Raw genomic sequence first — 18273 nt, forward strand, 5'->3', positions numbered from 1 at the left:
CAGGCTCCTCCTCCTCACCTCAGGAGTTCCTCAACTTTGTCGTCCACGTCGAGTTCCTCCTCGCTGGCTTCAAACCCGTAGCCGCTCCCCGTCACGCCGCCACTCACCGCGCCTACACTGTCAGGAAACCGTGGTGGAGACAACTTCCCGTTCGTCATGGCAACCAGCTCATCGCCGCCACCAACCCCATGCCCGTTCTGCGCCACCACTGCCATAGCAACCGGGTCGGATACAACCGCCGGAGGGGGCGGTGACATATCATAGTTGTTGCTAGGCGATGGCGACAGGCCATTCCCACCACTTCCACTCCCATTCTCCAGGTAACCAGTCTGTGTGGCGGTCGTGGACGTTGATGAGGACGCCGAAGAAGATGTTGAATTAGTGTTGTAATTGGGCGTCGGTCCCTGATAGGCGGGCTGGGGACGGCGTCCGAACTTGTGTCCGTGCTGGTGATCCAGTCTTTCCAGGATGTCCAGGGCGTGAATGAGCTCTGGCTTGGTCATCCCTGTCCTCCTCAGCCGCTGGAGCAGGTCAATCTGCTCAATGGTGAAACGAGGCTCGTCGGTATACCGAGACATCCTGGAGAGGGAAAGAGGAGAAGGGTTTAGATGGAGTGAGAGAAAAGAGAGTTTAGAAAGGATGAATGGAGAAAGGAGGAGAGAGGGACAAGACTGTGGATGATACATTCATTGATTGATGGATGTTTGGAGAGATGGGGGCTGTTTCTGTATTGTATATACCCCTGTCCAGAAAACTACTACCATCCCTTAGACCCTGCCTGGTACACATCCAGAAAACTACTACCATCCCTTAGGCCCTGCCTGGTACACATCCAGAAAACTACTACCATGTTCTGTTATAATCTCCACCCGGCACAGCCAGAAGAGTACTGGCCACCCCACATAGCCTGGTTCCTCTCTAGGTTTCTTCCTAGGTTTTGGCCTTTCTAGGGAGTTTTTCCTAGCCACCGTGCTTCTACACCTGCATTGCTTGCTGTTTGGGGTTTTAGGCTGGGTTTCTGTACAGCACTTTGAGATATCAGCTGATGTACGAAGGGCATTATAAATAAATTTGATTTGATTGATTGATCCCTTAGGGCCTGCCTGGTACACATACAGAAAACTACTACCATCCCTTAGACCCTGCCTGGTACACATCCAGAAAACTACTACCATCCCTTAGGTCCTGCCTGGTACACATCCAGAAAACTACTACCATCCCTTAGGTCGTGCCTGGTACACATCCAGAAAACTACTACCATCCCTTAGGCCCTGCCTGGTACACATCCAGAAAACTACTACCATCCCTTAGGCCCTGCCTGGTACACATCCAGAAAACTACTACCATCCCCTTAGGCCCTGCCTGGTACACATCCAGAAAACTACTACCATCCCTTAGGCCCTGCCTGGTACACATCCAGAAAACTACTACCATCCCTTAGGTCGTGCCTGGTACACATCCAGAAAACTGCTGCATAGACATAAGACATGTTGACATAAACTATTATTATGCGGGAGACCATGGCAGCTCTTACAAAAGACTACACTGAGACACATATGCACTCACGAACAAACATCATACAGCTTACACACTTTATCTCCCCATCAGCAGCATGCTTAGTGAAGACTGGTTCAGGAGCTGCAGCACAGACATTAAATGGATTATTCTACCAACACAGACAGACAGAGACAGACTTAGATAGTGTGAAAGGGGGGAGGAGGGTGAGAGATGGAAATAGAAAGAGAGCAAACTGTATGTGTGAGAGAGAGAAAGAGCTGACAGAGAACACATGCATAAGAGAGAGAAAGATTGAGAGGCGAAAGGGAGGGGGTTAAGAGAGAGTGTGACTTGGGAAAAATGCCAAGAAAAATCTCTGTCCCAAGCGGCCAACCTCCACATTTTCCCTTTAAAAAGAGAGCGGGGATGAGTCATAGGACAGTGTATAGGATATCAGATAGACAAATACATACATTATTGTGCCAAAGATACATACACAGCCAGGACACACACACACACATTAAAAAGCGCAGTACAGTTCAAACAGGCAGACAGAAACAGACAGGGTCAAAAACAGTAGAGGACACACAACCACAGGTGCAGGTGCAGGTGCACAGAAACATGCATGAACATACGTACACACACACACACAGGATAGTGTCTAGACCTACTGAATGAAGGCTGGTGTCTAGACCTACTGAATGAAGGCTGGTGTCTAGACCTACTGAATGAAGGCTGGTGTCTAGACCTACTGAATGAAGGCTGGTGTCTAGACCTACTGAATGAAGGCTGGTGTCTAGACCTACTGAATGAAGGCTGGTGTCTAGACCTACTGAATGAAGGCTAGTGTCTAGACCTACTGAATGAAGGCTGGTGTCTAGACCTACTGAATGAAGGCTGGTGTCTAGACCTACTGAATGAAGGCTGGTGTCTAGACCTACTGAATGAAGGCTGGTGTCTAGACCTACTGAATGAAGGCTGGTGTCTAGACCTACTGAATGAAGGCTGGTGTCTAGACCTACTGAATGAAGGCTGGTGTCTAGACCTACTGAATGAAGGCTGGTGTCTAGACCTACTGAATGAAGGCTGGTGTCTAGACCTACTGAATGAAGGCTGGTGTCTAGACCTACTGAATGAAGGCTGGTGGAGAAAGACTTAGTCTTAATCCATATTACACAATAGTGACAAAGATAACAAACTCAAGATAGACAACAGCCTGTCGTTTCCAATGGGAGCAAATGAATTATAGTAGGCAGAACAAGCAAGGTGGGCCGAGCCGAGCACGAGCTAGCGAGATCCTATTTGCCACGTTCTAGCATGTATTCCCATATTTCCGTTAGGGATTTCCTACTCTGAAGTGCGGGTGTGCAAATAACTCAATTCACCCTTGCACGCCTTCTAAACAATGGCATTTTTAGAAACTTTCGCAAAGTCTACAAAACTTAGTCCACTTTGTTTGTAATAGATTCTAGTTTTTGGGAAATAAAACTGCATTGAGGTCAAATGCATCATAGATGACAAAATGTGCAGAATGTTGGCAGAAATCATCTCACTCCATCCTCTCCCACTGCCAGCCACTGGGATTCCTCTCATCACCATATTTGGTAGTGAGTGGAAATGCAAACCAGATTCTTTAGATTTATACATCCGGTCAAACATCTGTCTCGTTCTATCTGTGCTAATGAGACCTGCATATAGCCTATATGTTATGTACAGCCTTATACAACACACCAAAACCTACCATACATGTTCTGCTCTAGCCCCGTGCAAACTCACCTGACAACTAATAAATTAACTGGGCTAATCATCAAGGGCTTGACTAGTTGAATCAGGTGTGCCAGCTAGGTGTGGGCAGGAACGAAAAGAAGAATCCATAAGAAACAATTATAGTCAGTCAGTCTGCAATTGACAAACCCTGGGCTGGAGTCAAGCTGCTGCTCCTTGGTTCAGTAAAGCAATAATAATAATAATAATAAATGCCATTTAGCGGACGCTTTTATCCAAAGCGACTTACAGTCATGTGTGCATACATTCTACGTATGGGTGGTCCCGGGAATCGAACCCACTACCCTGGCGTTACAAGCGCCATGCTCTACCAACTGAGCTACAGAAGGACAACAAGTTTCTCCACAAATCTTTAACTCCCTGACCTTCCCGTCTTCCTCTGGTGCAGAGGCTCTGTGGAGGACAGAGGTTTAATACTGCTGAGTTGACTAGCACTGGTCAATTATCTTTATAAATCTCTACTCAGCAGAAAGACCGGAGGGAGAGAGGGATGAAGGGCGGCGTGAAGAGAGAGAGAGAGAAATCTATGCCCTGAGAGCCTCATGGCTTTTTAAAAGTTTGTGTGTGTCAGAACACACTCAGCATAAAAAACAAAGTCTTACACATGTACTGAGCATGTTTGAGTCTGACTGGGAGACTTATACTACACAAGTGGATGCAACTATTAGCATATTCTGAATGTGAAACCATAGATGCGATAAAGAGGTCAATGGAACTCAACCCAAGCAATAGAAATGCCATGGAAACGCGTGGGGGAAAGATCCAGCATCTTCTCATTGTCCCCCAGCAAAATGATCCTACTTTTAGGCTATTGTTTCTGTGTGTATTTCACACCATGTTGAGGCAAACCATTTGAGTTGTAATGCTTGTATGGATGTCAACCCCAATACATGTTCATGTCATCGTCACCAATCAACTGCATTGCAGTTCAAAAACGACTTGGACTACCACCACAGATTTCTGTATGCTAGCTATGCTACCAGCTCATATGAATGGGAGTTAGCATTTAGCAGTCACTCCTTCTAAACCTGAAAAGTAACAACTTCTAAATGATATGCAGTGAAAACAGCCAAACATCAAAATGGGACTTTAGTAGCCACATTGTCGGTCTGTTACAATACATCAATCATGACTGATTGTGAGGTCAGATTGGTTGAACGAGCGCCAATCCGGCGTCCTTCTCTCCCCCACGGTCTGCATTCCACTGACCTCTTTGCATCTATTGTACCATGTTTGTGCTGGAAACTGCAATGCCAAGGAAATTATAGTCCTCGGGAGCAAAAGATCGTAGCCTGGTCCCAGATCTTGTTTGTGCCATCATTCCAACTGTTTGGCATGACAAGGAGTTGAAAGGAGTGGCATGATGGCACGGAAAGACTGGTACACAAGCTATAAGAGCTTAGCCTGAAGCTACACATTTTTCCATGCCTAATAAACCATTCCAAGCTTGTAAACTGTTTAGTTGAATCGTTAGGACCCCTGGAAAAGAGTAGGTGCCAGGAAGATGTATTTAGCCAGATGTGGAAGGTAGCCACTAGCTAATAGCTTCACAGCAAATGGCAAACTTTCCCTCACTCCCTGTGCCTAGAAACCTTATGGATTACCAGGTACCAGGTGAAAGGTGGATACTGGGGTGTATTTATTATACACCATCTTCCAACGAAAACAGTTTACAGTTTAGGAACCAATGGAAGCAAACGGAACGAAACGGGGAGAGACCTACCTGAATCTGTCCAATAGAAACTCTTGTTTTCAGTGCAAAACGTTTTCCTTTTGGAGTAAACGGTTTCTGTTGCAAAACAGAATCGGCGTAATGAAAGGGCCTACACCGCTGGTGAATTTGGTGTCCGTCTGTACTGTGGTTTTGTATTGCGAACACTGACTGCTAATCTAGTCTTGCAACACAGAGCCTACACAGGGAAATGCAATGGGTAACCCGAGTAATGATATACAACTTTGGACTAGAAGAAGCATGTGCATGCTTAACTAGGGAGACTCAAACATTGACCAGAGTTGGAACAGTTTACTGTCATCCAAAGACAAGTAATTAGTTTAATCAATGACAAGCAAACATTTGGTTGACAAGTCAATCTTCAGCTTGTGGTTGTAGTTAAACCAACCCATTTCCCCTGTTAGGGTTTTGCTTACTTTCAAGAGCTATAGTCAAATGCCTCAAAGTATGTGATGAGAGTGCATCATGTCTAACATAGAATGTTTTATTTCAAAGGGGTGTCAGTTTGGTATCAGGTGCGTGTCTAGATTAAAATGAGGTGGGGGCTTTCAACACGGTGACTCAAATGACAATCACGGTGAATCGACAGGGAAACGAACGCCCATGCATCATATGGCACGGCCGATACACTCAATCGCACGTGAACAATCGAATAACTCAAACACAGTCAGACAGGTATGCAATGCAAAAACCATATGTATAACCTGTAGATAAACAGCAAGCAAACACCCCAGGGGTAAGAGTTGACAACTGTTTGCTAAGTGTTTGGGGACAGGGGTGTTCAATCACGGTCCAGCTCTAGCTTACTTAGCGAACCTTTGCAAATAGTTCATGTCAAACAGAACTATCTAACCAGTTGAGTATGGCATGGCTTGTGGTCAAAATTCATGTTGCTAGCTAGTGATCTAATTAGTTGAGTATGGTTGTTCAATGACAAATAGCTACAGGGTACCGTTAATTACTAGCTAGTTAGTTAGCTTGACAAATATATAAACTAATGTTGTAGCCACCGATGGAACAATGACACAGATATTTCACCGGATGTATAAATGTGAGGCATCCTCTTGGCGTTTCCACTCACCACTAAATATGGTAGTGACAGGAAGCCCACTGTCCAGCAGTGGGAGAAGATGGAACGAGATGGATTTAGGCAGAAATTCTGCAAATGTTCTCATCGATGAAACATTTTATCTCAATACAGTGCTGTTCCCCAAACTAAAATCTGCTGGACAAAGTTTTGTAAACATTACCCTTTACAAAGTTTGTTTTTTAAAATCACATTGTTTAGAAGGACTGCAAAGGGAAATGTAGTTATTGCACACGCGATTTTCAGAGTATGCGTTCCCTAACGAAAATATGGGGAAACATGCTAGAACACATAAATAATATCTCGCTAGCTCGTGCTTGGTTCTGCACACTATGACTCATTTGGTCTTATTGGAAATGACAGGCTGTCATCTATCTTGGTTTAGTTATATATATCTTTGTTGTAGCTATGACATCTCGCTAGTTAGCTAGCTAGTAATATTTACAACTTCTATAGAGCAAGCAGACTTTTCCAACGACTTCATAAAAGCTGACCTGGCATTAGCTATAAAGTGACCACTGACAAAGACCAATCTAACAATGGTTAGAAGGCAAGACCAGGGATGTATTCTTTACGCAAATGCTGTTACAACACGTGTATTAAACGGAACAAAACGGGGAGGGACTTACCTGAATTTGTCCAATATAAACTCTTGTTTTGCTCCGTTTGCTTCTTAAAAACAGTAAATGGTTTACTTAATGAATATGCACCACCATTCCAGCCAATGAGAGGACACAATGCATGTGAACAGGACACAGATAGATAGAGGCCTCATCTTTGTATCTATCTGTGACATTATAGCATCTCCCTTTTTAAAGTAGTCAGTTTTCTTCTTCATTGGCTGATAGCTCCTAATTCATAAGAATCCCCACCCAGTTGACTACTTTTAAAATGGTGAAAGCTCTCAATAGCAATGTCCATGCTAAAACTGCTTATATCCATGATGAGTCTGTCTCTATGACAACAGGCACAACTCCAATATAAAGTCATTTTTTCCAAATTACCGAAATGCCACGTGAGGCCACTTATATCAATGCATTCGTAACAACCTAACCACTACGAAATGTGTAATATATTACAAAAGCATCACGTAGCAAATTAGCAATTAAATGTTTTGTTGATCAAATTCGACACTCATTGACCTCCAAAGACAAATTATTTACTTCGTGGACAGATGTTGGGCGGAGTAAAACCTCTCGCCCCTCCTCTACTAGCTATTAAAGTTAGCTTGCTGACTAGCATTGGGACCAGTGCCAATGACTGCGGGCGAGCCTGCAGAAATACTAGTTATGCTAGCTAACTCACTAGCTGCAAGTCTTACCTTGATCTTAGAATCTAGGGCCCCCGTCCACCACAGCATTTAATAACCCGGTGTTAAATTGGTCCTCGCGACAAGTCCTCTTCTATATCCCCTACACGGGAACAGGCACCAGACGGTTTATACAATGACAGCCGCCCTCCTCTAGTCTGCTAATTTCATTTCGTGGCGAGATTGATGTGCCTTTGTCTGTCTGACAGTGGCCATATTGACATTAGAACGCGGGGTGAGGTTCCCTGGGATTCGTAGTTTTGGAAATTGCTGTTGCATAACGTCCCAGAAACATATGATCTTGAATGCACCCTTGATAAACGCTTTGTTTGTAACAGTATATTCGATTGACTTTGACCGCCCCCTGGCGGACTTGTTGACTAATGAGACAATCAAACTTTATCAGTGATAGAAGTTACTGATTTCCAAAAAGTTTAGAAAGTTATTCACTAAATTAGTCCGCAATCAACTGCTTTATTGTTGATGTGTTCTCATCGAGTGGTGCGTGTGCGTGTGCGTGTGCGTGTGCGTGTGCGTGTGCGTGTGCGTGTGCGTGTGCGTGTGCGTGTGTGTGTGTGTGTGTGTGCTTATGTGGTCCTGGTCTGGGAGAGAGAGAGAGAGAGAGAGTGCCTGTTAAGTCTATGGGAGAGGGCAAGGGCAGGCTTGGAGTCACAGGCATGATGGAGGGTAAAAACCAATCACCCTTTCAAGCCTAACTTAACAGTAAGCTCTCTATAAGGGACGAAGCAAAGTGTTAGAACAGACGTTCTCTGTTGGCCATGTTATTGTCTACCTACTCACTACAGGTAAAACTGGAATACTGTGATTGGAGAAAACTCTATTCCATAGACACATTTCAATCTATCACCCTGTTGAAATCATCAACATTCAATTTATCGTATAGCAGTGATGTCATAAAGGAGGGGCGATCATCATAATTAGATTGGGGTGACATGTTAGATGTCCTTTATGACATCATAGCCCACTGTATTGCACAACAGTCCAATCAAACATTGTTAACACCACAACTTGCCTACCTCTTTCGAGAGTAGTTGCTTTTTCAATTTGCTCAGCAACCAAACTGATTGAGAGATGCTTTAAAATGTTGTCTTTGTTAATTTGTTGGTGGCTTTGTTGGTGGCTTTCCACAGTCTGGGCGGCAAGGATTTCAAGAGGCCCTGACGCCCCTATTGTCATATTTGGATCCCCATTAGCTTTTCCCGCAGCAGCAGCTATTCTTCCTGGAGCCCACACAAAAATATAAAACACGACAAGTTACAAAACACTGATACGCTGATAGACAAGAACAGTCACACATTATTTTAATATAACAAAGTACTAACAATGTAACTAAAGAATAATGTGTGTATTAGAGTGTGTCTGTGTGTATCATTTCTCAATCCCTATTGTGCCATGATGTTGTTTTATAAATGTTTTAAAGGTAATTTTGCTGTTTGCCTGAGGAATTGGAGATGGATGAGAGTTACATGTGATTATGGCTCTGTATAACACTGTGCATTGCCGGGAATTCGTTTTGGACTTGGGGACTGTGAAGGGACCCCTGGTGGCATGACTTGTGGGTTATGTATGGGTGTCTGAGTTATATATTATTTCTCATTAAAAAGTTGAAGATAAGCAGTTAATATCTTGTCAACCCTCTGCCGACAGACATGGTTGTCCTGTCCTAGCTCCTAGCCAACTTTGTAGTAATTTTTTTTAACATAATTTGCTCCAAAAAGGTTTTTTGCATTATTACCTACAGACAAAAATAACTTTGGGATATTGGATCAGTGGTCACTGACTAGCATTTAGATCATAAATTAGACTTCCCTGAATTGGATACTTTGTTTGAACTTCCTGAGGCAGTTCCATTCATCCTGGGAGCTGCTCCAAGACGCAGTAGCAGTAGAAGAGGAAAAATAAGTGGTCTCGTAGTCAGACTCAGGAGATGTGCATACCAACTACAGCTTCCAAGAAAATTACTCGGTAACGTTCAGTCCCTGGACTATAAAGTCGATGAGCTCAGAGCGAGGATCTCTTTCCAGAGAGACATTAGGGACTGTTACATACTCTGTTTTTACGGAATCATGGCTCCCTCTGGATATACTTTCCCTGTCCATTCAACCAACGGGGTTCTTCGTCCACCGTGAGGACAGGAAGAACAAACTCTCCAGGAAAAAGAAAGGCGGAGGTGTATGTTTCATGATTAACTACTCATGGTCCTTTTGTTTTCCCAATCTGGAATACCTCACCATCAAATGCTGGCTGCATTACCTCCCAATATAATTTTATTCGGTCATCGTCATGGCAATGTACATTACCCCCATGCCAACACCACGACGGCTCTCAAGGAACCATATTGGGCCTCTCGAGTGGCACAGTGGTCTAAGGCACTGCATCGCAGAGCTAGCTGTGCCACTAGAGATTCTGGGTTCGAGTCCAGACTCTGTCGTAGCTGGCCGCGACCAGGAGACCCATGGGGCGGCGCACAATTGGCCCAGCATCTTTAGGGAGGGGAGGGTTTGACCGGCAGGGATGTTCTTGTCCCATCGCGCACTAGCAACTTCTGTGGCAGACAGTGCACGTTGATACGGTCTCCGGGTGTACAATGTTTCCTCCAACACGTTGGTGCGGCTGGCTTCCGGGTTAAGGGGGCATTGTCACAAGAAGCAGTGAGGCTTGGTTGGGTTGTGTTTCGGAGGACGCACGGCTCCCGACCTTCGCCTCTCCTGAGTCCGTATAGGAGTTGTCTTGTCTTTGGCTATGTCGGATTAAGTGATATGACATGCTATTCTATAGAATCCTTTCTCCGTAATTAATATTACCTGATTGAGCTAATCATGTAAATGTAATTAACTAGAGAGTAGGGGCACCACGAAATAATATTTATATAGCTGTTATCTTCCGAATAAACTCTTAAAGACCTAGTAATATTTTACATCAATAGCATTCAATATTAATCGTCACCTTAATTCAGTCTCATCTGAAAGTTGTACATTCTTGGTTATCTTCACGAACCCTGGCTAACAAGTTGAATCAGCAATGCAAAATTGGGTTTAATTATTTATTTACTAAACACCTAACTAATCACACAGAATTCCATATACACAGAATTAATCATACCTTGATTACAAATTACGTCATAAAGGAAACCGTCCCTAGCGGGTGGAACAGATATGACAGCTGGTTACACAAAAGAAAAGGGCTGGGTTTCAGTGAAAGAGCGGGAAGACTGAGGACCAAAGGAAGAAGCTGTACTATAGTAAATACAGTATTTTAAGCATTCTAAATTACCGCCCATTTGGAAAAGGAAAATGCAATAAATATTTACTCTGAGCTGCGCTTCGGTAGGTTGGTGGTAGATGGAAGGCCGTGTTGCCAAACCGAGTCCTTTGTCCTTTGAAGAATGTCTCTGGTGGTCAATTGGATACGTTGTAGTAACGTCGTTGTGTGATAGACAGAATACTCTGTCTGTTCCTTCCTAACCCTCGTTTGCAGCTGCTGTTGCTAACTCAACGGCTAGGAGGTATCACTTCTGTAGTGAATCAGTGTTCAAAGTTCATACCATTCGCAACCAAAGCTCACACTGATGTTGCTTCGTTCTGTAGTTATTATCTGAACCATTCTGACATCGGACCGTCGTCCTGACATCCTCGGAACCAGGAGGTTATATTTTCGTCAAGGGCTTATATAGTGGAGGGAGAAAAGGGGTGTGTTTCATAGTTTACAACCTATGTCTCTTCACGTGAGCTGGCCACTGAGTCGGCCTAATTCAATCATGAAAACCTAATTCTCACATTTTCGAAGCTAAAATCTAAATTTCATCTCATCACGAATAATTTCATATTCAAACACTTAAATTGAACAACAATTCCATGTGAATCCGATAACTCTGATGTGTAGACTTTACACTGTAGAGTTTATGTCATCTTATCATTGATGAGAATGTCTCAGATGACAACCGAATTGACATCATATTTATTAATAAGTACCACTACATACAGTGCCTTGCGAAAGTATTCGGCCCCCTTGAACTTTGCGACCTTTTGCCACATTTCAGGCTTCAAACATAAAGATATAAAACTGTATTTTTTTGTGAAGAATCAACAACAAGTGGGACACAATCATGAAGTGGAATGACATTTATTGGATATTTCAAACTTTTTTTAACAAATCAAAAACTGAAAAATTGGGCGTGCAAAATTATTCAGCCCCCTTAAGTTAATACTTTGTAGCGCCACCTTTTGCTGCGATTACAGCTGTAAGTCGCTTGGGGTATGTCTCTATCAGTTTTGCACATCGAGAGACTGACATTTTTTCCCATTCCTCCTTGCAAAACAGCTCGAGCTCAGTGAGGTTGGATGGAGAGCATTTGTGAACAGCAGTTTTCAGTTCTTTCCACAGATTCTCGATTGGATTCAGGTCTGGACTTTGACTTGGCCATTCTAACACCTGGATATGTTTATTTTTGAACCATTCTATTGTAGAGTTTGCTTTATGTTTTGGATCATTGTCTTGTTGGAAGACAAATCTCTGTCCCAGTCTCAGGTCTTTTGCAGACTCCATCAGGTTTTCTTCCAGAATGGTCCTGTATTTGGCTCCATCCATCTTCCCGTCAATTTTAACCATCTTCCCTGTCCCTGCTGAAGAAAAGCAGGCCCAAACCATGATGCTGCCACCACCATGTTTGACAGTGGGGATGGTGTGTTCAGGTTGATGAGCTGTGCTGCTTTTACGCCAAACATAACGTTTTGCATTGTTGCCAAAAAGTTCAATTTTGGTTTCATCTGACTAGAGCACCTTCTTCCACATGTTTGGTGTGTCTCCCAGGTGGCTTGTGGCAAACTTTAAACAACACGTTTTATGGATATCTTTAAGAAATGGCTTTCTTCTTGCCACTCTTCCATAAAGGCCAGATTTGTGGAATATACGACTGATTGTTGTCCTATGGACAGAGTCTCCCACCTCAGCTGTAGATCTCTGCAGTTCATCCAGAGTGATCATGGGCCTCTTGGCTGCATCTCTGATCAGTCTTCTCCTTGTATGAGCTGAAAGTTTAGAGGGACGGCCAGGTCTTGGTAGATTTGCAGTGCTCTGATACTCCTTCCATTTCAATATTATCGCTTGCACAGTGCTCCTTGGGATGTTTAAAGCTTGGGAAATATTTTTGTATCCAAATCCGGCTTTAAACTTCTTCACAACAGTATCTCGGACCTGCCTGGTGTGTTCCTTGTTCTTCATGATGATCTCTGCGCTTTTAACGGACCTCTGAGACTATCACAGTGCAGGTGCATTTATACGGAGACTTGATTAGACACAGGTGGATTGTATTTATCATCATTAGTCATTTAGGTCAACATTGGATCATTCAGAAATCCTCACTGAACTTCTGGAGAGAGCTTGCTGCACTGAAAGAAAAGGGGCTGAATAATTTTGCACACCCAATTTTTCAGTTTTTGATTTGTTAAAAAAGTTTGAAATATCCAATAAATGTCGTTCCACTTCATGATTGTGTCCCACTTGTTGTTGATTCTTCACAAAAAAATACAGTTGTATATCTTTATGTTTGAAGCCTGAAATGTGGCAAAAGTTTGCAAAGTCGCAAGGCACTGTATGTTCAATTGGTCGGATTACCAGAATATAGTTAATTTCCCCCCACCTTCTGATGTTCCCAGAATCTCTATGTTAACCAAGGGGTTTTCAAATTTCACATCAGTAGGTTAGAGAGAGGAAAACGGGGGGGAAGAGGTATTTATGACTGTCATAAACCTACCCCCCCGGGCAACGTCATGACAGAGTTGCAGCATGAGACAAGACTGTAACTACCAATTGGATACCACAAAATACGGGAGAAAAAAGGGTGAAAAAGAAAATAAGGAAAAAAAAGAAGAAGAAAAGAGAACTACACTGGACTTTGTGCAAACTGGAAACCGCATATCCTGAGACCCCTAAATTCCGGATTGCCTCTCCAAATATTATCGACGTATACACTGATACCCTGACTACATGGCTCGCATCGCGTGATTTAGAAATCTATGTTATTCAATTATTGCACCCACACTGCTCGCGTCCGTCTGCGTAGCCAAGGGCTAAAATAGAAGTCATTCCTATTTCTGACACAGATCGCGCTGCAAGTCCTGCCTCTCCCATCTCCTCATTGGTTTATAGAAGCAGGTACCCACGTGCCATCTCCTCATTGGTTAGACCCACGTGGGTGATTGAAAGATGAACTGTGTTGCCAGTTGTCGTGGTAATACTATGAAAGTTTAGATGCCAATCACTGTACAAGTTCAACGATGAAAAAGCCTGGAAGGAGGAGAGATGACTAGAAACGATTCAGGTTGACCGTTTTTATGTGTGGATTAATTGTCGGAGTAGAAGACCTTGTGCATTTCAGGTAAAATAACAACCTAATGTTTATATCCCAGGACAAATTAGCTAGCAACAGCAAGCTAACTAGCTAAATTGCCATAAATGTTTAACGCTTTTTGACCTGTCTCCAAATTAGGGTCATTGGTTCAGAGTTTGTTTTGATATATTAACCTGCGTGTCGTGATCGCGTTTGGTGTAGGGGGACAGAATTAATTTATGCATGATGGCGCACCGGCAAGGTGACTGGGAACATGGACGTGTACAAACAGACCAGCTATGTTCTCCTTATGGCTATCAAAGAGGCAAAACGACAGTTCAGGGACAAAGTGGAGTCACTTTTCAAAGGCTTAGACAAGACATATGTGGCAGGGACTCCAGACAATAACAGATTATGAAGGGAAAGCCAGCCACCGTCATCTCGCTGCCGGACCAGCTAAACACCGTCTTCGCACATTCAAGGTAAATGCTGAGCTGCCAACGTGGGCCTCTGCAGCTCACGAGAACTTTGAGCTCTCGTTCTCCGTGGCCAACGTCAGTAAGACATTCAGGCGTGTTAACCCTCGCAAGTCTGCCAGCCCAGACGGCATCCCAAGCCAAGCACGTGCAGATATCTTTCACTATCCCAGTCTGTTGTCCCCACTTGCTTCAATATGTCCACCATTGTTCCTGTACCCAGGAAGGCAAAGGTAACTTAACTAAATTTCTATCGCCCCGTAGCACTCACATCTGTCATCATGAACTGCTTTTAGATGCTAGTTAGTGAATTATATCACCTCCAATTTACCTGACACCCTAGACCAGGCCTGGGCAATTATTTTCCATGGAGGGCCTCATTAGAATCATATTACAGGATTATACATCATGTGTATGACTGTGTTGACAGATATCTACTGTAAATCACGTCCGGATATGCTACTTATTTTACTTTCTTAACATGCACAAAAATAAATCACATCCATGTTCTCCTTTTGGTAGGTATTTTCATTATTAAACATGCAATGAACTACACGGAGGGAAAATTACACTGTCCATTCAGCACCACGGACAGAGCTCTTGTTAACGGGTATGCACAAAAACCCAAGAAAGTGAGAGAGCTCAACATCACATTTAATCTACGCCATCAGTGTGAGGAGTGAAGTCTCTGATGGGCATTGACTAAAGCAGTGAAGTCAGGTATAGTTTCTGACGTCGCTATGCGCAGGATTGCTGAGAGGTGGGAGTCAGTAAGAGATGATCTGTGCCTTGACTTGTTATATTTCATCACTGAAAATGTCTGTTCACATACATAGGTTGACTCAAACAGTACAAACATCTTCTGAGCATGACTCCTAATCTTTGGAAAGTTTTGTTCAAAAGATGCATAGAACCTCGTCAGTGACATTGTTTTGAATAGTTCTCCAATTACTGCATCAGACTGAAGATCAATAAGCTCAATTTGCAGGTCATTGGGATCGTTAACCACATTGAAGGTGAAAGGAGAGGAATCCAGCAGCATGTCATTTTCCAACACATTGAAATGCTCAAAATGATGAAAAAACTCACAGTTCAAAGCAGCAGCCATGTGTACTTCTCCCGCTGGTCATCTGATAGGGAACAGACTAGTAGTGTCATCTGATAGGGAACAGACTAGTAGTGTCATCTGATAGAAAACAGACTAGTAGTGTCATCTGATAGGGAACAGACTAGTAGTGTCATCTGATAGGGAACAGACTAGTAGTGTCATCTGATAGGGAACAGACTAGTAGTGTCATCTGATAGGGAACAGACTAACATACTAGTGTCATCTGATAGGGAACAGACTAGTAGTGTCATCTGTCCTTCTCTGTAGCTCAGTTGGTCATCTGATAGAACAGACTAGTAGTGTCATCTGATAGGGAACAGACTAGTAGTGTCATCTGGGTAGTGGGTTCGATCCCCGGGACCACCCATACGTAGAATGTATGCACACATGACTGTAAGTCACTTTGGATAAAAGCATCTGCTAAATGGCATATATTATTATTATTATTATTATCTGATAGGGAACAGACTAGTAGTGTCATCTGATAGGGAACAGACTAGTAGTGTCGGAAGGTGGGTGAGATTGTTGGCTTCTACTTGGTGGGTCAGGAGGAGTAATTTTCCCCTGAAGGCTTTGACAAGGATGTAAATCTGATGTGCAAAAAGGCCCTTCCCATGTAGTTTGGAATTCAATTCATTCATGAGAGCCATAATGTCCACGGTGAAGGCAAAATCAGCCAACTTTTCTTTATCTTGTCCACATATTTTCCATTCATCTCCAAAAACTCAGCAATCTCCAACTTCAGGTCCCATACCCTTTTAAGCATCTTTCCCAAACTCAGCAATCTCACGTTTGTGTGGTAGGGGAGATCTGCATGGCCCGACTCTGTCACTTCCAACAGTGAGACAAACTGCCTGTGGTTTTAAGATTTTGCTACTTGATCTTGTGTCCTTTTCAAAAGGCCACGTTTTTTCCTGTCAAGTTTGGACACCCATCAGTGGTCACACTGGATAACTTTTCAAAACTCAAAAACGTATATAGCCTCGCTCTGTTATTTTTCACTGTCTTTTTACTGGTGTTTTTATTTCTTTACTTATCTATTGTTCACCTAATACCTATGTTTTACTTACAAATCGCAGGGCCTGTAAGTAAGCATTTGACTGTAAGGTTTACCCCTGTTGTATTTGGCGCACGTGACAAATACACTTTGATTTGATTTGAACTGTGCCGTGTCATTTGCATCACTGCTCTCATCCAGGGCCAAGGAGAAATAGGTGAAATCCTTTACCTGGTCTTTCAACTGTTGTTCCATATTCTCTGCGATGTCCTCAACACGATGTGTCACTGTTCATCTTGACAGGGAAATATTTTCAAACAGCTCTTTCACTCTCAGGCTCTTATCTTGTCATTGCTGCAGAGTCAATGAAACATTCTTTAATGAATTTGCCTTCAGTGAATGGCTTGCTATGTTTAGCCATTTTGCGGGACAATACATACAGTTGATGTCAGAAGTTTGCATACATCTTAGCCAAATACATTCAAATTCAGTTTTTCACAATTCCTGACATTTGATCCTAGTAAAAAATTCCCTGTCTTAGGTCAGCTAGGTCAGCTCGCACATGCTTTAGCAGTTCTGCCCACAAATTCTCTGTAGGATTGAGGTCAGGGCTTTGTGATGGCCACTCCAGGACATTGACTTAGTTGTCCTTAAGCCATTTTGCCACAACTTTGGAAGTATGCATGGGGTCATTGTCCATTTGGAAGACCCATTTGCGACCAAGCTTTAACTTCCTGACTGATGTTTTGAGATGTTGCTTCAATATAACCACATCATTTTCCTACCTCATGATACCATCTATTTGGTTAAGTGCACCAGTCCCTCCTGCAGCAAAGCACCCCCACAATATGATGCTGCCACCCCCGTGCTTCACGGTTAGGATGGTGTTCTTCAGCTTGCAAGCCTCACCTTTTTTCCTCCAAACATGACGATGGTCATTATGGCCAAACGGTTCTATTTTGTTTTATCAGACCAGAGGACATTTCTCCAAAAACTACAATCTTTGTCCCCATGTGCAGTTGCAAACCGTAGTCTGGCTTTTTTATGGCGGTTTTGGAGCAGTGGCTTCTTCCTTGCTGAGCAGCCTTTCAGGTTATGTCGATATAGGACTTGTTTTACTGTGGATACAGATACTTGTGTACATGTTTTCTCCAGCATCTTCACAAGGTCCTTTGCTGTTGTTCTGGAATTGATTTTCACTTTTTGCACCAAAGTACGTTTATCTCTAGGAGACAGAACGCATCTCCCTCCTGAGCGGTATGACAGCTGCGTGGTCACATGGTGTTTATACTTGCGTACTATTGTTTGTACAGATGAACATGGTACCTTCAGACGTTTGGAAATTGTTCCCAAGGATGAACCAGACTTGTAGAGGTCTACAATTTATTTTCTGAGGTCTTCCCATGATGTCAAGCAAAGAGGCACTGAGTTTGAAGGTAGGCCTTGAAATACATCCACAGGTACACCTCCAATTGACTCAAATGATGTCAATTAGCCTATCAGAAGCTTCTAAAGTCATGACATAATTTTCTGGAATTTTCCAAGCTGTTTAAAGGCACAGTCAACTTAGTGTATGTAAAATTCTGACCCACTGGAATTGTGATACAGTGAATTATAAGTGAAATAATCTGTCTGTAAACAATTGTTGGAAAAAGTACTTGTGTCATGCACAAAGTAGATGTCCTAACCGACTTGCCAAAACTATAGTTTGTTAACAAGAAATTTGTGGAGTGGTTGAAAAACGAGTTTTAATGACTCCAACCTAAGTGTATGTAAACTTCCGACTTCAACTGTAGCTAGCTCTCGCAATTCCGTAATTTGCTGAATGCAGCTTTGAATTGGTAGGATATACAGTGGGGAGAACAAGTATTTGATACACTGCCGATTTTGCAGGTTTTCCTACTTACAAAGCATGTAGAGGTCTGTCATTTTT

At 43.1% G+C, this 18273-nt stretch overlaps 1 protein-coding gene across 8 annotated transcripts in view; it reads right to left on the minus strand.

Moving 5' to 3' along the window:
• LOC124002041 (homeobox-containing protein 1-like) overlaps positions 1 to 7708 on the minus strand; it is a 35449-nt gene extending 27741 nt beyond the window's left edge. For 3 of the 8 annotated variants that reach the window (XM_046309254.1, XM_046309253.1, XM_046309251.1), the window contains exons 1-2: positions 3274 to 3362; positions 19 to 579 (exon numbers count right to left, since the gene is read on the minus strand). In XM_046309254.1, coding sequence (XP_046165210.1) covers positions 19 to 579; positions 3274 to 3305 — 593 coding nt within the window. In that variant the 5' untranslated portion in view covers positions 3306 to 3362. The other 5 variants (XM_046309256.1, XM_046309258.1, XM_046309257.1 and 2 more) reach the window with 5 other exon arrangements.
• Between the last annotated feature and the right edge of the window lie 10565 nt (positions 7709 to 18273).

This window comes from Oncorhynchus gorbuscha, linkage group LG17 (genome assembly GCF_021184085.1).
Source record: "Oncorhynchus gorbuscha isolate QuinsamMale2020 ecotype Even-year linkage group LG17, OgorEven_v1.0, whole genome shotgun sequence".
Classification (NCBI taxonomy): domain Eukaryota; kingdom Metazoa; phylum Chordata; class Actinopteri; order Salmoniformes; family Salmonidae; genus Oncorhynchus; species Oncorhynchus gorbuscha.